This window comes from Danio rerio, chromosome 4 (genome assembly GCF_052040795.2).
Source record: "Danio rerio strain M-AB ecotype USA chromosome 4, GRCz13ab, whole genome shotgun sequence".
NCBI classification, from domain to species: Eukaryota; Metazoa; Chordata; class Actinopteri; order Cypriniformes; family Danionidae; genus Danio; species Danio rerio.
Window position 1 is genome coordinate 51,312,099 of NC_141024.2, and position 23,660 is coordinate 51,335,758.

At 42.7% G+C, this 23,660-nt stretch overlaps 3 protein-coding genes across 4 annotated transcripts in view; all 3 read left to right on the forward strand.

Moving 5' to 3' along the window:
* Positions 1-2,533, forward strand: part of si:dkeyp-123a12.2 — a 29,480-nt gene extending 26,947 nt beyond the window's left edge. For both annotated transcript variants that reach the window (XM_087247108.1, NM_001445200.1), the window contains exons 8-9: positions 391-437; positions 993-2,533. In XM_087247108.1, the coding sequence (XP_087103234.1) occupies positions 391-437; positions 993-1,519 (574 nt within the window). In that variant the 3' untranslated portion in view covers positions 1,520-2,533. The remainder of the gene's footprint in view (positions 1-390; positions 438-992) is intronic.
* The window catches only part of LOC141381695 (uncharacterized), a 287,837-nt gene that overhangs the window by 31,738 nt on the left and 232,439 nt on the right, over positions 1-23,660 (forward strand). The window lies entirely within an intron of this gene.
* On the forward strand, positions 5,746-22,585 carry LOC141381979 (NLR family CARD domain-containing protein 3-like). Its single transcript, NM_001444567.1, has 7 exons — positions 5,746-5,843; positions 7,004-7,569; positions 16,734-16,907; positions 17,417-17,590; positions 19,130-19,303; positions 20,421-20,467; positions 21,039-22,585. Exons 1-7 carry the CDS (start codon positions 5,793-5,795, stop codon positions 21,563-21,565), a joined length of 1,713 nt encoding a protein of 570 aa, NP_001431496.1. The 5' UTR covers positions 5,746-5,792; the 3' UTR covers positions 21,566-22,585.

The window sequence follows — 23,660 nt, forward strand, 5'->3', positions numbered from 1 at the left end:
GAATAAATTACAGTGTCCGCTCGGAAGAGCGGCGGCTCTGCTTGTGTTCGTTTGGTCAAGTTAACAATAAATTGATCCGGAATATTAATGATTAATAATAATTCGTTATTGTTGATAATTAATATTCATAATCTGGGAATCCGCTCGGTCGCGCGAGCATGATCATTTACAATCATATGTTTGTTTGACCAAACTGACCGAAGCTTAAGCCGGAATATTAATAATTAAGAATAAACCGTTGTTGTTGATTATTAATATTCATAAAATGAGCTAATTTCATGCTACACTGATGTTTGTGTACTGACTAAAGGACAACCTGAGTGTGTGTGTGTGTGTGTTTTAGGCTGATGTTTGTGTACTGACTGAATGTGAATCTGTGTGTGTTTACAGTCTGGATCATGGAGGAGAGAAGAGGATTACAGCAGGACTGCACAAATGTAGGACTACACACACACACACACGCACGCATGCACACACTCACACAATCAGACACACACACACACTCCCTTCTGTCTCTCTCTCACACGCACACGCTCACACACAATCAGACATACACACTCACACACACACACACTCACTCCCTCTCTCTCTCTTACACACACACACACAGCAGTGAACACACACACACACACACACTCATACACAATCAGGCACACACACATAGCAGTGAACACATGCACACACACACACACTCCCTCTCTCTTACACACTCATATATATACACACACACACTCCCTCCCTCTCTCTCTCAAACACACACACACACAGCAGTGAACACATGTACACACAACCCCCCCCCCCTCTCAAACAAACACACACACACACACACACACACACACACACACTCACACAGCAGTGAACACATGCACACACAAACAAACACACAACCCCCCCCCTCTCTCAAACACACACACACACACACACACACACACACACACACACACACACACCCACACAGCTGTGGTTATAAATGTGTGTGTTCTTGTGTTCAGATGTCTGTTTCCTCACTCTGGATCCAAACACAGCAGACACTCGACTCATTCTGTCTGAGGAGAACAGAGAGGTGAAGAGTGTGAGAGAGAATCAGCCGTATCCTGATCATCCAGACAGATTTGATGATCATCTTCAGGTGTTGTGCAGAGAGAGTGTGTGTGGACGCTGTTACTGGGAGATTGACTGGAGTGGAGATGATTATGTGCGTATATCAGTGTCATATAAGAGCATCAGGAGGAAGGGAGGAGGTGCTGAGTGTGAGTTTGGATCTAATGCTCAGTCCTGGAGTTTGAGATGCTCTTCCTCCAGTTTCTCATTCATGCACAATGACACACACACTGATCTCCCAGTGGAGCCGCTCAGCAGGAGAATAGGAGTGTTTGTGGATCACAGTGCAGGAACTCTGATCTTCTACAACATCTATAGAGACACAATGAGCCTCATCCACTCAGTCCAGACCACATTCACTGAGCCGCTCTGCCCTGGGTTTTGGCTTTATCCTGAATCATCAGTGAAACTGAGCTGAAGACTGACGAGAGATTTACCCAGAATCCTCTGCAGGAGCAGTCAGCAGCAGCAGCAGTGAGTGTGTGTGTGTGTGTGCGCGTGCATTTGCGTGTGCATCTGTGTCTGTGTGTGTGTGTGAGAGAGTCTATTTGTATGTGCATGCATGTTTGTGTGTGTGTGAGTCTGTATTTGTGTGTGCACACATGCTTGTTTGTGAGAGAGAGTGCGTGCATGCGTGCGTGCGTGCATGTGTGTGTGTCTGTGTGTGTCCGTGTGTGTGTGTGAGAAAGTCTGTTTGTGTGTGTGTGCGTGTTTGCGTGCATGTGTGTGTGTGCTTGTGTGTGTGTGTGTGTGCGCGTGTGTGTGTGCGCGTGCTTTTGTGCGTGTGTGTAAGTGTGAGTGTGTGTGTGAGAGAGTTAGTGCGTGTGTGTGTTCACTGTTATGTGTGTGTGTGTGTGTGTTCACTGTTATGTGCGTGCGTGTGTGTGTGTGTGTGTATTCACTGTTATGTGTGTGTGCGTGTGTTTGAGAGAGTGCGTTTGTAGGTGTGTGTGAGAGCAAAAGCGTGTGTCTGTGTGTGTGTGTGCGTGCGTGTATGTGTGTGTGCGTTTATGTGTGTGTGTGTGTGCGTGTGTATTCACTGTTATGTGTGTGTGCGTATGCGTGTGTGTGTGTTTGAGAGAGTGCGTTTGTAGGTGTGTGTGAGAGCGAAAGCGTGTGTGTGCGCGTGCGTGTGTGTGTGTGCGCGTGTGTGTGTCTCAGTCTTCATCAGTGTCATCATTGATGTTGATGAAGTGTCCTCCAGGATGCTGCTGTGTTCAGATCAGCTCATTCTTGTCTACAGATTGATCTTCTTCATTGTTTCTCCGTTGTTTGAGCACAAATAATAAAAGTCAATGTCAAATCCACTGCTGATATTAGAATGTGATGATGAACATGGAAATGTCTGAATCCTGTCTGAATCTCTGTCAAATCTTGAATCAACTGTAGAGAAATCCAGCAGCTCAATGAATAAAGGAGAAATGAAGTGTGACATTTGTTTCTGCTCTTCTGATCTTCTTCTTCTTCATGATTTGACTTGAACTGAACAATAAAAACACATTTATTCCAGTATTTATTGATCTGTTCATGTTAGTTGATGACAGTAAAGTTGTTCTCTGTTAGTTCTTGTTGACTCTCAGTGCATTAACTGATGTTCACCAGCACAACTGTGCATTAATAATGCTTCAGTAAATGTCTGATCACTCTCATTCATCAGGAGTCAGTAACTAGGATTCATAAATGCTCTACAAGATTCATTCACTGTTCTGAATTAACATTAACGACAGCTTAATGTAGAGTTTGATCATCATAAGACACACAAATACACCAACAGTAGAGTTAAATCTCCATCACATGTTGAGTTTTCTCCATCACTAACACACACTTGATGACACTATTACTTTCAGATTCTGATGAGTGTTTCAGCAGTTTTTCTTCTATAACCAAGACCACACACACACACACAGACACATATTATTCACAATTATTTACTCAAGTGAAGCCTTGACAGTTTTACAATGCAGAGTTATGACTTGTTGCCTCTCAGAATACTGATGATTGGGTGTGATTGAGCATTTTAAAACAAGTTAATAGAGCTGAAATAAAGTCTTAAACACACAAGGCTGCTGCTCTTAAACTGTCTCTGATCGTATTTAAGCTAAATGTGCAGGTTAATTTGGAGCTTTAATAATCTCCCACATTCTGCTCCCGTATAATTATGGGCGTAGATCTGATTTAACAGTAGAGGGGGACAATAAATATAAAATTTCTTTCGAGCATTTTTTTGAAGGGGACACAAATAATACAGCAGAATTGTACTAATAAAGATATGTCCCCGCAGTTAAAAATGGTTTCATCATATTTATTAGTATAGCATGGAGACTACGTCATTATGATTATTGTCAAAGTTTTCTCAGGTTCAATGACAGCAAATTTTTCTTCAAAACTATTTATTGCACTGTTTGTTGTGTTGTTTACAGTCAACAGTCTGACTCCTGAAGCGGAGTAAATGCAGGAAAAGACATTTTCCATACTCATAATAACTAACTTTAAAAACATTAAAATAGCCGATCATATTGTAAATCAGTGAGCCAGTGAAATCTGTAAACATTCAAAAAAATTGTTCACCCCCCAAAAGAATTGTCATCATCCCTTCAATAAAATACAACACCCTTACCTGACACTACATCTGACTGACCCTGCTCTGCCGGTTCCTCAATCATCTCTTTCTCTTTCGCCTGTGATTGATAATGTGACATTAGTATTTTCTTTTTTTTTATATATATATATTTTATTTAAAGCTTTTCACATTTTAAAGAACAAACCCCAAATCCCTCCCATGCCAGCAAATAATAATAAAGAAACATATTTGAAATGTAGATACATATGAACATGTACATCCACAACTGTACAGATACCTAATCATATTTCTCTATGAAAAATCTATACCTGCACATATCCACAAGTTCAGTCGAATATCTGCATATGTACATGACATATAGAGCATATATACATATGAGTACAAATCAATACAGATAACAAGAGAAAGGGAAAGAGATAAATAAAAATAATAATAATAAATAAATAAATAAATAAATAATAAAATTGGATAATTGAAAACCTATACATACCTAATTATTAAGAATTAGTATTTTGTTAACATTGTTATGATTCAGAATCTTCCATACCAATCAGTTTTCATTGATCAGTCGGTAGACATTCAAAAAAGGGCTTCCAAATTTTTTAAAATTTCTTTGGTTTACCTGCAATCTCATATCTAATCTTTTCCATGTGTAGTACATTACAAAACTCTGTGAGCCATGTCTCAAATTTAGGTGTACACTCTTTGTTCCACGTCAATAATATTACCTTTTTTGCCATAGTCATTCCATATTGAACTGTCTGGATATGATCCAAGCTAAAGTTTTCAAAGGGAGGAGCCCAGCCTAATATTGCAATAAGAGGGTCAGGTGGAAAATCAATCCTTAGTACTTCAGAGTAAAAAGAGAACACCTCCATCCAAAATTTTGATATTTTTGGGCAGAACCAAAATATGTGTGCCAGTGTACCTTCATTGGACTTGCATTTAATACAAAGAGGCGATACAGAGGGATATATTGAGTGTAATTTAGTGCGGGAATAGTGTAGTCTATGGACTACCTTATATTGGATCAGCTGGAGGTTGGAGTTAATGGAACAGGACCTGATAACTTGAAGAGCATTAGTCCAGTTATCTTCTGAGATCTCTAATCCCAGGTCATTTTCCCAAGTCATCTTTAGATTTTCTGTTGTAGGGATTCTGATATCATTAAAATATTCAACATATCTAGTGACAAGACCCTTCAAGTTAGGTTCCAATGTCATGCATGAATAAAGGTATTCAGGTTCTTTATACGTTTCAAAATTGGAAATATTCTTTTTAACATAGTTCCGTATTTGTAAATACCGGAAAAAATGAGAGGAAGGTAACCCGAACTTTTCACTAAGCTGCGTGAATGAAGCAAAAATGTTACCTATATAAAGATCCCCTATAGTTCTAACTCCACTATCTTTCCATGATAAAAATGTTTTATCTGATCGTGAGGGAGTAAATGCATGATTGTAAGCAATAGGGGTAAGACTACAGGTCTGAGGGAATTTAAAAATCTTTCTAAGTTGATACCAAATCTTGAGAGAGTCTAAAACAATAGGGTTACATATCTTGAAAGTTCTAATAGGTTTGTTTTCTGCAAAAAGTAGAGAGGGAAGGGACGATTCCTGAATGTCTTGTTCAATTGCCAACCATGCAGGACTGGTCCCACTAAACTTCCCAGTACATGCAGTCCACCAATACATTAGCGCCCTTAGGTTGGCTGCCCAGTAATAATGCTGAAAACAGGGAAGACCAAGGCCTTCTACCCTACGTGCTTTACAAACATGCATTTTTGAAATGCGATGTACTTTAAATCCCCAGATAAATGGCATGATCAGAGTATCAAGTGACTTAAAAAATGCTTGAGTCAGGAAAATAGGAACATTTTGAAATAAATAAAGGAATCTAGGTAGTGTAACCATTTTGACTGCATTAACGTGACCGATCATTGTTAAAGGAAGTACTCTCCAAGTCTCTATATCTTTCTTCAGATTATCTATCATGATTTTGTAATTTGTTTCATATAAAAGTTTGTAAGCAGCCCAAGACAGAGATTGGTTCCTTTAAATACGTGGTCAACCGGGCAGTAGGAGCTTGTAACGGTACAGTGGCGAAATGCATGTCATACCAGTGTTTTGGCAAGATGGATACTGAAGAACCTGAGTCTACTGTAAGCTGTAAAGTCACAGGTTGAGCAGATGGTGCATTTACAGTCACATCACAGAGTAAGCGGTCATTGGAATTAGACAGATGAAGAACATAGACCTCCGGTAACTCCACTGATTGTACTGAATGTGTAGGAGCAGATCGACATACACGAGCAAAATGTCCAATCTTGTTGCAGTTCTTACACTTAGCAGATGCAGCAGGGCAGGTTCGTGCATTCGCAAGATGCTTGTCCGAGCCACAGCGAAAACATGTCCGTGCAGCTGGCTGTTTTGATGAAGTACAAGTCTTTTGTTTAATTTTTGTACGTTGTCGTCCAGACGAAGGAACATTGTGCACAGCTTGTACAGTTGCAGACTGGCTGGCTGAGATTGATTTAGCTTGTGCATCAGCGGCCTCTAGCTGCGTAGCAATAGTAATGGCAGTATCCAGCGTCAGGTTAGACGCCAGCAGTAATCTCTCCCGAATGCGATGATTTGCAATATTCTCCACGAGCTGATCTCGTAGCATATCATCCAATGTGTCAGCGAATTCACAAGTAGTAGCCAAGTCCCTTAAAGCAGCAATGTATGGCACAACTGTCTCGTCATGAGCCTGTGCACGTTTCCTGAAAGCATGTCTTTCCTCCACCACATTTCTCTTTGGCAGAAAATGTTGTTCCAGAGCCTTAATGGCATCTTCCAGATTGTCACCGGTAGCAGGCAAAGTATAAAACAGTCTTTGACCTTCTGTTCCAAGACAGTGAAGTAGTAAAGCCCGTTTCCTTGCTTCTGGCCAGGATTCCCCCGTAGCGTTAATAACGAGCAAGTAATTCCGAAACATTTTTAGCCATGTCGGTAACGGTATCACGGGCTCACCAGGACAAGGCAAAAAAGGAGTTGGAAAGGGAGTGCTCACTGAAGCCATCTGCGAAGATTCATGCGAACATCCTCGTCGCCAATTTTGTTATATCTTGTATCAGAAATGAGGCCAATACTGTCCTTTTACAAGTTTAATAAACATCTGCCATTCTCACTCAACAAAACACACATGTACATGGCAGCACACTTCTACCTCTCTTCTTCTCATTCTCTCTACTAAATCCCACTGTCCAGTTATGACATCTAGTGGAACATAATTGAACAACACCACAAAGTGTACAGTTTTGTTCATCTCAGCGTTTAGGAGTTCATCGCTGCTCTCTATGTGTTTTTCACTTACAAAGACAAGAAAGCAAATCTATTTCTTGATTCCAGGAAAAAGGAACTGACATGGCAACTCTCTACAAAGACCCTGTTTAAACTTCATAAGGCTGCAGTCAAGAAGACTTTACAAAGCAAGAATGGACACCTGGACTTTTTCCTCCGCTTCCTGCTGGGTCTCTCTCTGGAGTCTAATCAGAGTGTTCTGAAGAAGTTCCTGCCAGAACTGAAGCTCGAAACTGAGAACATCAAAGACACGACTGACTATATCAAAGAGAAAATAGAGGAGGAGAAATCAGCAGAGAGGACCATCAACCTCTTCCACTGTCTGAATGAACTGAAGGATGACTTTGTGGAGGACCTCCAGAAGAGTCTGAGCTCTGGAAATCTCACATCACAGGATCTGTCCTCTGCTCAGTGGTCGGGTCTTGTGTTTGTGCTCCTGATGTCAGAAGAGACTCAAGAGAAGTTTGAACTGCAGAAATACAGAAGATCTGATGAAGCACTGATGAGACTGATGCCAGTGGTCAAGAACACCAGAAGAGCACTGTAAGAGTTTTATGAACACACTTATGCCCATTTCACACATCGATTTGCATATCTGCAGCCCATGAGTCATATACATGCAGAGCAGAAACAGCACAGACTATTTGTGTTTTCACATCAAACATGTATCACTGATCTCCTGCTGTACACAATATCTGTTCTGCTTATGTTTACTCCACTTTCAGACATTCTTTTCAATACTTTGATTATTTTTTTTACTTTTATAATCTCGTCTTTCTTTTAACACACACACACACACACACACACACACACACACACACACACACACATATATATATATATATGTGATGGTGTAGTGCAGCTGATTGGCATTGACATCGGCCAATCGGCACGTAGCACCGCCTTTTTAAACCTGATTGGTCGGTGCTTGGGATACGTCACGTCCGACTCCGACGCACTGGTTTGGGTGTCTGTAGCCGCGGCTACAGGTAGAGGCTCTGCGCTCGTTCTGAATTTTGTAAGTTGTTTGAATCGACCCACGTTAAGCTCTCTTTTGGCATTGTTCTAGTGCATCGTGTGGCGGTGGCTTTTCCCTTGGCTGTGGTGGCTGGATGACTGTTCAGTTGCAGGTATGTGATGGCTTTGAACTGGCTGAGTAATGGGGTTTAGTCGCATTTTAACCTGCGTGTTTCATGCTGTACAGCTATTAATTCCGGCACCTCGCTGTATTGTATCGACCAACGAGTGATTTAGAACGTGTCTGAGTGTGCGCCCATTGGTAAGTGAAGCACGTATGATGTGGTGTGATCATTTAAAGGACCATGTTAATGGGCTTGTTTGCGCTTTTCCTCCTTAGGATCCTCCCTTTTCCCCTTTCTCTCTTACGTCGGATCTTCCTCTGGTATCATTTGCTTACTAGCTCCCGTGTTCATCGCTATTGCCGTGGTTACCGGAGACCGTCTGCAACTGCTGCTAATGCTAACGGCGGCGTATTGGCTGCCGCTTGGACGCCACCAATGCAGCTGCTAGCGGGGACTGCCTGCAATAACTCTTAGCGTGCTGCTATGTGCTCCCCTTCATTCTTTCATTTGTTTATTTGTGTTGGATAATTGATTTGTCAACATAAGCATTCTTCTGTTTTTTTGTTGTGTCTATTTATGCAAAGTATTGATTTTGTTTTTCGTTATTAAGAGTATTCTTTTGTGAGTTTAGTCTTTCTAGTAACAGTTAATGTTGGGTCTAGTGTAGGTCAGATGGTGTAAATACAGCTGTAGCTATCTTTCAATTAGATCATGTAAAGTAGGTGTTAACCTGATTGACCCACTTATTTGTGTTTTGTTGGTTATTGATTTTTATTTTTATTTATTTCAGGAACTGAGGTTTCCCCCGGTGGATGACGGGTCACTTTCCACTGGTGGTGGTGTTTCTCTATCGTGTGCTGTGGACACTGAGTGCGTGATAGCGTGATTTTTGAGTGCACTGTGGTGTGTGCGTGTGCTGGGGTAAAGTCTGTCCACTCGTACCCAGTCAGTGGGAACCTCCAATCCTGGTTTGGTTTTGTTTATTTATTGTTTCTTGTGTTTAATAATGAAGTGGGAGTTTTTGATGTATTTTTAAGAACCGTACCATTTGGTAGTTTTATTCCAAATAAATATTTTTGTACTTTTTCATTAACTCACGTCTCTGTGCCTTTCTGGGAGAAACGAACCTGTGTCCTTTTCTAATAGTTGTTTCCCTGGGTAACTCCTGGGGTGGCGTAGTCGGTTATTTTTATTTACAGAGATTTAAACCCTACTCGATACCCTCGTCACATTCTGGCGTAGTCGGTTATTTTTATTTACAGAGATTTAAACCCTACTCGATACCCTCGTCACATTCTGGCGTAGTCGGCAGGATTCCCCCTCATTGTGTGCAGAGACGTGTGTTTGTTTTTGTATATTTTCCTTTTTGTAGGAATTGAATTGCGGCAGTCTCCCTCCCCTATTCTTTTTGGTGACTCAACAAACGTTGACTTTTCGCTTGTACGTTGTAGCAATGGAAGATGAATTGCGTGAGTTGAGGGAGTTGGTAACTCAATTAAAAGCTGATAATGAGCGACTACGGCAAGAGCAGGTGCCAGCTGCACTGCCGGGTCCATCTAATATTTCTATTCCTGTTGTTTCAGATCCTCCCCTCATTGATGCTGGTCCCTCGTCAACCGAACGATTTGTTTTCGTTCCTCGAGACCGTAAATGTCCAAAATTCAGTGGCCGGTCCGGAATTGACATCAATGAGTGGGTGGAAGAAGCAGAGGCTTGTATGCGTCTTCGCCATTTGTCTTCAGCTGATCGGGCATTTTTCTTGTTTGATCACCTGGAGGGAGAGGCAAGAGAGGAAATTCGTTATAGGCCACAGAGTGAAAGGGAGGATCCAAAGCGGGTGATTCAGGTATTGCGCGATCTATATGGCTGTACTAAGTCTTATGTAGCTCTTCAGGAGTCATTCTTTTCCAGAAGACAGCAGGAAGGGGAGACTTTGGTGGAGTTTTCCTTAGCCCTGATGAGCCTTCTGGAAAAGGTTAAAGGTCAGTCACCTCATGGCATGCCTAATGCAGAAATTTTACTGCGAGATCAGTTTGTGGAAAATGTTAATGATTGCACCCTTCGTCGTGAACTTAAGCAGTTTGTTCGGCGTCAACCTACTGCCACATTGGTTGACGTACGTGGTGAAGCACTTCGGTGGGAAAGAGAGGGCATGCCTGGGGGAGCGCGGGGCCGAAGTCAGTCTGTTCCATCAGTTTATGGTATTCAGTATGGGGTGCAGGGGAATCGAAGTGTTAGTAGTGGGGCAAAGTCTGAAATGACTGAATTGCGGGACATGTTGCTGAAGCAGCAGCAACAATTAAATCAACTAGTTCAAAGTATGTCTCTGCTTCAGAGTTGTTCACCCAGTTTGCCGCCACCTAAAGTTAACCCGGTTATTTGCAGAAGATGTCGTCAGCCAGGCCATTTTGCGAGAAATTGCGATGGTGGGCGGATGTCGGTCCGTGCACCATCAGCCCAAATAACTTCTGCTTTAACAAGACGCGAACAGTCATCCTCCAGCCAGCCGTCGGAAAACTAGTTCCCACCAAGTTACAGGGCCATAACTTGGTTGGGAAAAGGGTAGGCTCTAATGATCATATGCCGTGTTTAATGTCTACATGTCCGAAGCTCGTTGTAACTATAGGTGGGGTTCAGGTCCCTTGTTTGGTTGACACCGGCTCCATGGTGTCCACCATTACTGAGAGTTGTTTCATGACTAATTTTGGGCTGTGGGGTCAAGAACAGCTTAGATCATGTCATTGGTTACAGCTTAGAGCTGCAAATGGTCTTTCAATTCCTTATATTGGTTATTTGGAATTAGATATAGAGCTTTGTGGGCGAGTAGTTTCAGGCTGTGGCGTGCTGGTTGTTAAGGATCCTCCTGGGGGCATGTGTGCACAAACACCTGGTGTATTGGGTATGAATGTGTTGAGCCGCTGCTACCAGGAGCTATTCGGCCAGCATGGTACAGGCCTTTTTGATTTACCGGCAGTATCACAGGCCCCTAGTTTTATCTTTCAGGCCTTACAAAATTGTCATCAAGCTGGAGTTCAGCCAGTTAAAGATGCAGAAGGACAAGTCAGAGTGCGTGGACGTCGGGCGTGTCGCATCCCAGGTGGCACTGTAAAATTTGTTGCTACAACTTGTTCGGTGCAGTATTCTGATAATGCTGTACTGTTTGAACCTCCAATTTCTGGTCTCCCTGCAGGTTTGCTGGCCTCTCCTGCGCTCCTAAAGGTGGATGGTGGTACGGTCTATGTGCCCATAGTCAACGTGGGCACTATAGATGTGGTATTGTACGCCAGAACTATTGTGGGCGTTGTGAGTAAGGTTGATGTAGTTACGTTACCCCCAGAGGTCGCAGAGGTAAACATGGTGGCCGCTAGGGTAAGTGCACAGTCTTCTCCTTCTGTGCAGGAGCAAATAGCCACTTTAGACCTGTCAAAACTGCCTGAGGTAGAGCAGGGTAAAGTTAGGGCATTGCTGTTGAAGTATTTGCCTGTGTTTTCCAGTTACGATGGTGATTTGGGTTGTACAAACCTGATATCTCACGATATACCATTGTTAGATGAGATCCCTGTCAGGCAGCGGTTCAGGCGCATCCCTCCGTCTGAGTATGAGGTGGTAAAGGCACATATCAACCAACTGCTAGAGACCCAGGTGATTAGAGAAAGTTCCAGTCCTTATGCTTCGCCCATTGTCCTGGTTAAGAAAAAAGACGGTGGTCTGCGCATGTGCGTAGACTACCGTCGTTTGAATGCGAAAACCAGAAAGGATGCATTCCCTCTACCACGTATTGAGGAAACTTTGGACTCGCTGGCTGGGGCCTGTTGGTTTTCCACCATGGACCTAGCCAGTGGGTATAACCAGGTGCCTGTAACTGAGAAGGACAAGCCTAAGACTGCCTTCTGTACCCCTTTTGGCCTTTTTGAGTGGAATAGGATGGCGTTTGGACTGTGTAATGCCCCAAGCACCTTCCAACGATTGATGGAACGGTTGTTTGGGGATCAACAGTGCCAATCCCTCCTCCTGTATTTGGATGATATTATTGTCTTTTCCTCCTCTATAGATGAACATCTGGCACGGATGGAGGTTGTCCTGAGCCGTCTGCAGAGGGAAGGGTTGAAGGCCAAGTTATCCAAGTGTGCTTTCTTTCAAAGGGAAGTGCGTTATTTGGGTCACGTCATTTCGTCAGAGGGGGTCTCTACCGATCCAGGTAAAGTGGAGGCAGTGGCCAACTGGCCTTGCCCGACCAGCGTTACCGAGTTGCGCTCATTTTTGGGGTTTGCTAGCTACTACCGTCGTTTTGTGGAGGGGTTTTCCAAATTGGCTGCCCCTCTCCATAGGCTGGTGGCTCAGCTTGCAAACCCAAAACAGCGAAAGGGCAATGCCCATGACTTTGCGGCTTCTTGGTCCACGGAATGTCAAAGTAGCTTTGAGGGGTTGAAAATTAAGCTAACTAGTGCTCCAGTGTTGGCCTATGCTGATTTTTCTCTGCCTTTTATTTTAGAGATCGATGCCAGTCAGGGAGGCTTGGGGGCAGTCCTCTCACAGGAACAACAAGGCAAGGTGCGACCAATAGCATATGGCAGCCGCAGTCTTAGGCCCACCGAGCGTAATCCATCTAATTATAGTTCAATGAAATTGGAGTTTTTGGCACTCAAGTGGTCCATGACTGAAAAGTTCAGGGAGTATTTGTTAGGCCAAAAATGTATTGTCTTTACTGATAACAACCCCCTTAGCTACCTGAATTCTGCCAAGTTAGGTGCAATGGAGCATCGTTGGGCTGCTCAATTGTCCGCATTTGACTTTGAAATAAAGTATAGATCGGGTAGGAGCAATCGTAACGCAGACGCTTTGTCCCGGCAGAACTTTTCCAGTACAGGAGAAGTTCAAGGCCTGTGTCCAGGGGTGGCTGTTCCAGCTGTGTTGCAGCAAGTGGCCCCAGATGGATTGGTGACCCAGGTCAATCAAGTTACCGCCTTTCCCTGCCCCTCTGGCAGTGACATGGGTGCTCTGCAGGATGCAGACACAGTCATTGGTGAGGTGTTGGTGTTTTGGAGGCGTAAGTTGCTCCCTACCTCGGAGGAGCGTAAGCAGCTCTCTCGCTTGGCAGTCATCTTGCTTCGCCAATGGGGCCGCCTTGTGGAAATTGAAGGGGTGCTCTATCGGCGTGTGTCACGGCCGGATGGCGGAGAGGAAGTTCTCCAGGTGTTACTACCAGCCGTCATGAAGACTGAGGTCTTGACCCAGCTGCATCAGCAGCATGGACATCAGGGGGTTGAGCGTACTTCCCAGCTGGTTCGTCAGAGATGTTACTGGCCGGGTATGTTTGCTGACATTGCACGCTGGTGCCAGGAGTGTGAGCGCTGCCAGTGTGCTAAAGGCACCCCCTCTGCTCCCAGTAGTTATATGGGACATCTTCTGGCTTCTCGGCCTAATGAGATTTTAGCTCTCGATTTCACTTTGATGGATCCTTCAAGATCTGGCCTAGAAAATGTGTTGGTCATGACTGACATATTTACAAAGTACACCTTAGCTATACCCACTAGAGACCAACGGGCCGAGACTGTAGCACAGGTCCTTGTGGCCGAATGGTTTTGTAAATTTGGGGTGCCAGGTCGCATCCACTCCGACCAAGGTCGTAATTTTGAGTCCACTTTGATTCAGCAGCTGTGTGGGTTGTATGGAGTTGTAAAGTCACGTACTAGTCCATACCACCCTGCTGGAAATGGTCAATGTGAGCGTTTCAATAGAACGTTGCATGATCTGCTGCGTTCTCTTCCACCTTCTAAAAAGAGTGATTGGCCACTTTGTCTCCCTCAGGTTCTCTTTGCGTACAACACTACTCCTCACCAGTCAACTGGAGAATCCCCGTATTATTTGATGTTTGGACAGGAACCTAAACTTCCCATTGATTTCCTCTTGGGTAGAGTTAAAGAGCCGTCAGCCGGCAGTGTTCATGGGTGGATTGTGGAACAGCAAGATCGGTTACAAGTCGCTTTTGAAGGTGCTCGTGAGCGATTGGGTGCCGCAGCCGACCGGCGGAAGGCCCGGCATGATCTTCAGGTAAGGGAAGCACCACTGAAGGAGGGTCAACTAGTTTACCTTCGCGATCATAGTGTGCGAGGTAGATGTAAAATCCAAGACCTGTGGAGCTCAGTGGTCTACCAAGTCCTAAAAGCACCTACTGAAAGTGGAGTAGTCTATACTATTGCTCCTGTTGCAGACCTCAGTAAAACCAAACATGTACACAGATCCTTGTTGAAAGCCCAGCTTGGTCCGAATCTGCTTCCTAGTCCACCTGAACCTGCAATGGGTGATGGCATGCAGCCTTCAGATGAGGAGTGTGATGGAGACTTGCTGGTTCTAGTTCCTGAGACACCAGAGCTTAGAGGAAGGTCAAGGTCACAGGGTGCTGTCCCCCCTGTTCCTCGGGTGGTAGACGAGGAACTGGAGGGTCGAGCAACTGGGGAGACGGTGCAGCCTGAAGTGGTGCCCTCTAACCCTGTAAGAGCAGCAGAAGTTGTGGTAAGGAGAACTGTGAGAAGTACGGCGGGTCAGCATTCTAACCTGCACCACCTCCCACGAGCTGTAGGTACAGGGACAGTGTCCAGTATAGCGACTAACCCTTTTGGTACATTCTTTCGCCCTTGGAATTAGGCTCTTCGATTAATGATATGTTTAGTTCACCGTCGGGGCGACGTTGCAGAAATTGGGGGTGGAATGTGATGGTGTAGTGCAGCTGATTGGCATTGACATCGGCCAATCGGCACGTAGCACCGCCTTTTTAAACCTGATTGGTCGGTGCTTGGGATACGTCACGTCCGACTCCGACGCACTGGTTTGGGTGTCTGTAGCCGCGGCTACAGGTAGAGGCTCTGCGCTCGTTCTGAATTTTGTAAGTTGTTTGAATCGACCCACGTTAAGCTCTCTTTTGGCATTGTTCTAGTGCATCGTGTGGCGGTGGCTTTTCCCTTGGCTGTGGTGGCTGGATGACTGTTCAGTTGCAGGTATGTGATGGCTTTGAACTGGCTGAGTAATGGGGTTTAGTCGCATTTTAACCTGCGTGTTTCATGCTGTACAGCTATTAATTCCGGCACCTCGCTGTATTGTATCGACCAACGAGTGATTTAGAACGTGTCTGAGTGTGCGCCCATTGGTAAGTGAAGCACGTATGATGTGGTGTGATCATTTAAAGGACCATGTTAATGGGCTTGTTTGCGCTTTTCCTCCTTAGGATCCTCCCTTTTCCCCTTTCTCTCTTACGTCGGATCTTCCTCTGGTATCATTTGCTTACTAGCTCCCGTGTTCATCGCTATTGCCGTGGTTACCGGAGACCGTCTGCAACTGCTGCTAATGCTAACGGCGGCGTATTGGCTGCCGCTTGGACGCCACCAATGCAGCTGCTAGCGGGGACTGCCTGCAATAACTCTTAGCGTGCTGCTATGTGCTCCCCTTCATTCTTTCATTTGTTTATTTGTGTTGGATAATTGATTTGTCAACATAAGCATTCTTCTGTTTTTTTGTTGTGTCTATTTATGCAAAGTATTGATTTTGTTTTTCGTTATTAAGAGTATTCTTTTGTGAGTTTAGTCTTTCTAGTAACAGTTAATGTTGGGTCTAGTGTAGGTCAGATGGTGTAAATACAGCTGTAGCTATCTTTCAATTAGATCATGTAAAGTAGGTGTTAACCTGATTGACCCACTTATTTGTGTTTTGTTGGTTATTGATTTTTATTTTTATTTATTTCAGGAACTGAGGTTTCCCCCGGTGGATGACGGGTCACTTTCCACTGGTGGTGGTGTTTCTCTATCGTGTGCTGTGGACACTGAGTGCGTGATAGCGTGATTTTTGAGTGCACTGTGGTGTGTGCGTGTGCTGGGGTAAAGTCTGTCCACTCGTACCCAGTCAGTGGGAACCTCCAATCCTGGTTTGGTTTTGTTTATTTATTGTTTCTTGTGTTTAATAATGAAGTGGGAGTTTTTGATGTATTTTTAAGAACCGTACCATTTGGTAGTTTTATTCCAAATAAATATTTTTGTACTTTTTCATTAACTCACGTCTCTGTGCCTTTCTGGGAGAAACGAACCTGTGTCCTTTTCTAATAGTTGTTTCCCTGGGTAACTCCTGGGGTGGCGTAGTCGGTTATTTTTATTTACAGAGATTTAAACCCTACTCGATACCCTCGTCACATTCTGGCGTAGTCGGTTATTTTTATTTACAGAGATTTAAACCCTACTCGATACCCTCGTCACATATATATATATATATATATAGAGAGAGAGAGAGAGAGAGAGAGAGATAGATAGATAGATAGATAGATAGATAGATAGATAGATAGATAGATGGTGTGCATTTCAAAACTGATAGCTCTAATCTGTTAACATGAGTTTGGAAAACGGAGAAAGTTTTTAATAAGGATAACTAATAGTTAATTATCAAACAAAACTGTCAATTGTTAGCTAAATAATAATTTGATGTTTATTTTACAGCCTTGTATTCTCCCTTAAATTCAGTATTTACAAAGTCCATATAGTGATTTTACCTTTGCTCAAACTAAAACACAAAATTTAAATGTTTTGTCTCTGCTCTGGAATAATAGATAAATGCAAAATCATTATTTCTGTTTTCCCCTCACAGCCTTCAGAGCTGTAATCTCACTGTTGAGTGCTGTGAGAGTTTGTCTTCAGCTCTACAATCCTCAAACTGTGTGCTGAGAGAGCTGGACCTGAGTATCAATGACCTGCAGGATTCAGGAGTGAAGAAGCTCTCTGATGGACTGAAGAGTCAACACTGTAAACTGGAGACACTGAGGTAAATGATTCTCCACTCTACAACATTAAAAGTGTTTTGATTGAGATGGAAATGTCCAGATATATTTAAGAGCATTAGTGGAGAAATGAAAGTTGCTCTTTTTCTTAAACAGTTCAGGAAATCAGTGTATTTTAATGATTATTTTATTTAATTACCTCTAAATCTTTATTTATATTTTTAATGATTATATTTATAGTTTATCTGTGAATTGGTTTATTGGAGCAGGTTTGACAGGCTCTGATCATTTGCATTTTGCAGGTTCATAAATATATAAAGTCTCGTGGTCCTCTTATCTGAACTCAAATTTAGCAGTTTTCTTACATTTCAAAGTATTCAAGAATATATTAGATGACATTTAATATTCAGTTTTATTAAATAACAATAGTCAATAATTCTAACTGACACAAATAACAATAGTTTTTTCATATTATTAAACTCGTAGTTTGATTTTACATCAGATGAATGACTGAAATCACACTGTTAATGTAATCTGTGTTCTTCTTTCTCAGATTGGTCATGTATAATCTCACTGTTCAGTGCTGTGAGAGTTTGTCTTCAGCTCTACAATCCTCAAACTGTGTGCTGAGAGAGCTGGACCTGAGTAACAATGACCTGCAGGATTCAGGAGTGAAGAAGCTCTCTGATGGACTGAAGAGTCAACACTGTAAACTGGACACACTGAGGTAAATGATTCTCCACTCTACAATAGCTACAGTCAGACAGTTTCATATTAGAGCTCTTTATGCTTGAACATGTTAACCCTGGGTGATACTAAACCCCAGATAACAGGAATTATGGTTTATCAGTAATTGTGTTTCACACTGCTCATACTATACCTGTAGTTAACCCTCAGGGGTCTGAGGTGATTTTGGCCCCTGAGATGTTTTGACATGCCCTGACATCTGTGCTTATTTCAGCTACTTATTACACAGAACTGGCCAACATGTGTTTCATTTGTGTTCAGCGCAAACTGAGCTACAATAATATGTGAGAAATATTGATGTACATGCTTGTGTTATAGAAATAAATATTATGTGTGGTTAGTAGGTTTCTATGTTTAGGAGAAAAAAAATGCTGAAACAAGGTCCAAAACCAGACTGAATGTGCCTGAACAAGAGTTTAGAGTAAGCAGTCTTGTAGACTAGAATATTTACTGCACAATTATGTGGAAATTATTCTGTTCTCTCATTCAGAGAAAACATTACAATGATCTACATTTTGTTAAGTTTGTTTTGGGTGATCTCAGCTGTATGTGTGAGTGACAATGCTCATGAATAATTCACACCTGAGAGACAACAGACACTCCCCCACTCACCCATCAAGGGCAGTGTACAGCAATGTCCATCTGCAGAAGCTAGCCCAAACTCAATGCTTGTTGTGTTACTGCTGTGTGACCATGTAAACACTCTGGGTGAACAATATACAGTGCTCAGCATATATAAGTACAGCCCTCACTAATCTCTCTTTTACATTCATATTTTAATAGGAAGCTCTACAGTATTATATTTGTGCATATACAATAGATTAGCCAAATCTGGAGCTCATCTAACCAAATAACTCATGATAACGTCCAAAAACTAGCACACTTAAATTTATGTTTATAGAAAAATATTAAATACAAAATTAAAAAAAGAGGAAAAATCAAGGAAAGCAAAACAAGGGATTTTTTTGTTTGTATTTTTGTATTTTTTTCTCTCAATATTTAGCCTGACTTTAATTGTATTATCTTTCAATTTCTGAATATGTTTGGTGACTAAAATATTATGTTCATAAATAAATCTGTTTAATAAATGTGTTCTGTTTAAATGCAGCAGAATACACTGCCTATATTGACTGAGAAATGGATAGATTTCACTAATAGTTGCAGTCTCAGTTCACTGTTTGAAAACTTTACCAGGTTGTGTCTGTCTGTGGGTGTCAACATTCAACATCACTTTCTGTGTGAACAGCCCTTAAGTCCTACCAGATGCGGAGCCCAAATGTGCTGGGGTAATATTTTGTTTATATTGATATAAACTTCTACAGATGATGTCGAGTCCTTGTTGAGTGTGTGAGTGTGTGTTTTTGCTGATGCGAGGGCTCGATCAATAAGGAGAGCTGATCAGGATGTGTGTGTTCATCACTGCTGTTGACATGAGCAGAAACTGCAGTCAGCATCTTCACAACACAAAGAGATGTGTGATTGTCCAACTGTGTGATGTGGACTATTTCTGTGTTTGTAGATTGTCTGGCTGTATGGTGACAGAGGAAGGCTGTGGTTTTCTGTCTTCAGCTCTGACTTCAAACCCCTCACACCTGAGAGAGCTGGATCTGAGCTATAATCATCCAGGAGATTTAGGAGTCGAGCTGCTCTCTGAACAACTGGAGGATCCAAACTACACACTGGACAAACTCAAGTATGTGAAGCAGCACTGATGTCGTAGCGCTGAATGCTCTTAACTCTTTCCTGACAGACATTTTCATTTATTTGTTTTTTGTGATTATTACTTAAATGTGACAGCCCTCTGAATAATCTTTAGCCAAGAATATCTGACCATATTATATATTAAATTAAAGAATCACCCTGCTTTCAGACAACAAACAGGTTTAATCTATTTTCTCAATCATCTGTTTGTGTTTTATACACACTTAACTGCAGGAACAAGATGTATAGTATCTAGCACACACACACACACACACACACACACATACGCACACACACACACACAGCACTAGTGTTTGTCTTTGAGCTCCACAGTGAATCAGATTTGTCATCACAGTTGTGAATGTGTAAATGTGTAAATGAGTGATTCCAGCAAGTCTCATATCACTAATCACACACTCTCAGCTCAGAATGATTGAGTTCTGAGTCTGTTTGAAGATGATGAAGAGGCATTTGACAGAAGAGGAAGATCTCCATCATATTTCAAGTCATTTAACACTGAATTCTGCTTTATTATTGTGCTGCGCTTTTGTCAATTGATCATTGAATGAATCCTTCAGTCTTTATATCTGTCTGTTTCTGTGTTTCCATTCTGTTTTCTGTTTCCACATCTGATCTAAAAGCTCTGTGTGTCATTCAGAAGCTGATTTGACAGCTCCACACACACTCATGTTGTTTTACTGCAGTTATTAATGCACTGAGATCAGCCAATCACAATCCAGCATTCAGCACACACTCCACATGTCCTATTGTGTGTGTGCGTGTGTGCGTGCGTGTGTGTGTGTGTGTGTGTGTGTGTGTGTATTATAAGCTGATGTTTGTATACTGACTGAAGGACAACCTGAGTGTGTGTGTGTCTGTCGATGTGTGTGTGTGTGTTTGTGTTATAAGCTGATGTTTGTGTACTGACTGAAGGACAACCTGTGTGTGTGTGTGTGTGCGTGTGTGCGTGCGTGTGTGTGTGTGTGTATTATAAGCTGATGTTTGTGTACTGACTAAAGGACAACCTGAGTGTGTGTGTGTGTGTGTGTGTGTGTGTTTTAGGCTGATGTTTGTGTACTGACTGAATGTGAATCTGTGTGTGTTTACAGTCTGGATCATGGAGGAGAGAAGAGGATTACAGCAGGACTGCACAAATGTAGGACTACACACACACACACACGCACGCATGCACACACTCACACAATCAGACACACACACACACTCCCTTCTGTCTCTCTCTCACACGCACACGCTCACACACAATCAGACATACACACTCACACACACACACACTCACTCCCTCTCTCTCTCTTACACACACACACACACACACAGCAGTGAACACACACACACACACACACTCATACACAATCAGGCACACACACATAGCAGTGAACACATGCACACACACACACACTCCCTCTCTCTTACACACTCATATATATACACACACACACTCCCTCCCTCTCTCTCTCTCTCTCAAACACACACACACACAGCAGTGAACACATGTACACACAACCCCCCCCCCCTCTCAAACAAACACACACACACACACACACACACACACACACACACACTCACACAGCAGTGAACACATGCACACACAAACAAACACACAACCCCCCCCCTCTCTCAAACACACACACACACACACACACACACACACACACACACACACACACCCACACAGCTGTGGTTATAAATGTGTGTGTTCTTGTGTTCAGATGTCTGTTTCCTCACTCTGGATCCAAACACAGCACACACTCAACTCATTCTGTCTGAGGAGAACAGAGAGGTGAAGAATGTGGAGGAGAATCAGCCGTATCCTGATCATCCAGACAGATTTGATGATCATCTTCAGGTGTTGTGCAGAGAGAGTGTGTGTGGACGCTGTTACTGGGAGATTGACTGGAGTGGAGATGATTATGTGCGTATATCAGTGTCATATAAGAGCATCAGGAGGAAGGGAGGAGGTGCTGAGTGTGAGTTTGGATCTAATGCTCAGTCCTGGAGTTTGAGATGCTCTTCCTCCAGTTTCTCATTCATGCACAATGACACACACACTGATCTCCCAGTGGAGCCGCTCAGCAGGAGAATAGGAGTGTTTGTGGATCACAGTGCAGGAACTCTGATCTTCTACAACATCTATAGAGACACAATGAGCCTCATCCACTCAGTCCAGACCACATTCACTGAGCCGCTCTGCCCTGGGTTTTGGCTTTATCCTGAATCATCAGTGAAACTGAGCTGAAGACTGACGAGAGATTTACCCAGAATCCTCTGCAGGAGCAGTCAGCAGCAGCAGCAGTGAGTGTGTGTGTGTGTGTGCGCGTGCATTTGTGTGTGCATCTGTGTCTGTGTGTGTGTGTGAGAGAGTCTATTTGTATGTGCATGCATGTTTGTGTGTGTGTGAGTCTGTATTTGTGTGTGCACACATGCTTGTTTGTGAGAGAGAGTGCGTGCATGCGTGCGTGCGTGCATGTGTGTGTGTCTGTGTGTGTCCGTGTGTGTGTGTGAGAAAGTCTGTTTGTGTGTGTGTGCGTGTTTGCGTGCATGTGTGTGTGTGCTTGTGTGTGTGTGTGTGTGCGCGTGTGTGTGTGTGTGTGCGCGTGCTTTTGTGCGTGTGTGTAAGTGTGAGTGTGTGTGTGAGAGAGTTAGTGCGTGTGTGTGTTCACTGTTATGTGTGTGTGTGTGTGTGTTCACTGTTATGTGCGTGCGTGTGTGTGTGTGTGTGTATTCACTGTTATGTGTGTGTGCGTGTGTTTGAGAGAGTGCGTTTGTAGGTGTGTGTGAGAGCAAAAGCGTGTGTCTGTGTGTGTGTGTGCGTGCGTGTATGTGTGTGTGCGTTTATGTGTGTGTGTGTGTGCGTGTGTATTCACTGTTATGTGTGTGTGCGTATGCGTGTGTGTGTGTTTGAGAGAGTGCGTTTGTAGGTGTGTGTGAGAGCGAAAGCGTGTGTGTGCGCGTGCGTGTGTGTGTGTGCGCGTGTGTGTGTCTCAGTCTTCATCAGTGTCATCATTGATGTTGATGAAGTGTCCTCCAGGATGCTGCTGTGTTCAGATCAGCTCATTCTTGTCTACAGATTGATCTTCTTCATTGTTTCTCCGTTGTTTGAGCACAAATAATAAAAGTCAATGTCAAATCCACTGCTGATATTAGAATGTGATGATGAACATGGAAATGTCTGAATCCTGTCTGAATCTCTGTCAAATCTTGAATCAACTGTAGAGAAATCCAGCAGCTCAATGAATAAAGGAGAAATGAAGTGTGACATTTGTTTCTGCTCTTCTGATCTTCTTCTTCTTCATGATTTGACTTGAACTGAACAATAAAAACACATTTATTCCAGTATTTATTGATCTGTTCATGTTAGTTGATGACAGTAAAGTTGTTCTCTGTTAGTTCTTGTTGACTCTCAGTGCATTAACTGATGTTCACCAGCACAACTGTGCATTAATAATGCTTCAGTAAATGTCTGATCACTCTCATTCATCAGGAGTCAGTAACTAGGATTCATAAATGCTCTACAAGATTCATTCACTGTTCTGAATTAACATTAACGACAGCTTAATGTAGAGTTTGATCATCATAAGACACACAAATACACCAACAGTAGAGTTAAATCTCCATCACATGTTGAGTTTTCTCCATCACTAACACACACTTGATGACACTATTACTTTCAGATTCTGATGAGTGTTTCAGCAGTTTTTCTTCTATAACCAAGACCACACACACACACACAGACACATATTATTCACAATTATTTACTCAAGTGAAGCCTTGACAGTTTTACAATGCAGAGTTATGACTTGTTGCCTCTCAGAATACTGATGATTGGGTGTGATTGAGCATTTTAAAACAAGTTAATAGAGCTGAAATAAAGTCTTAAACACACAAGGCTGCTGCTCTTAAACTGTCTCTGATCGTATTTAAGCTAAATGTGCAGGTTAATTTGGAGCTTTAATAATCTCCCACATTCTGCTCCCGTATAATTATGGGCGTAGATCTGATTTAACAGTAGAGGGGGACAATAAATATAAAATTTCTTTCGAGCATTTTTTTGAAGGGGACACAAATAATACAGCAGAATTGTACTAATAAAGATATGTCCCCGCAGTTAAAAATGGTTTCATCATATTTATTAGTATAGCATGGAGACTACGTCATTATGATTATTGTCAAAGTTTTCTCAGGTTCAATGACAGCAAATTTTTCTTCAAAACTATTTATTGCACTGTTTGTTGTGTTGTTTACAGTCAACAGTCTGACTCCTGAAGCGGAGTAAATGCAGGAAAAGACATTTTCCATACTCATAATAACTAACTTTAAAAACATTAAAATAG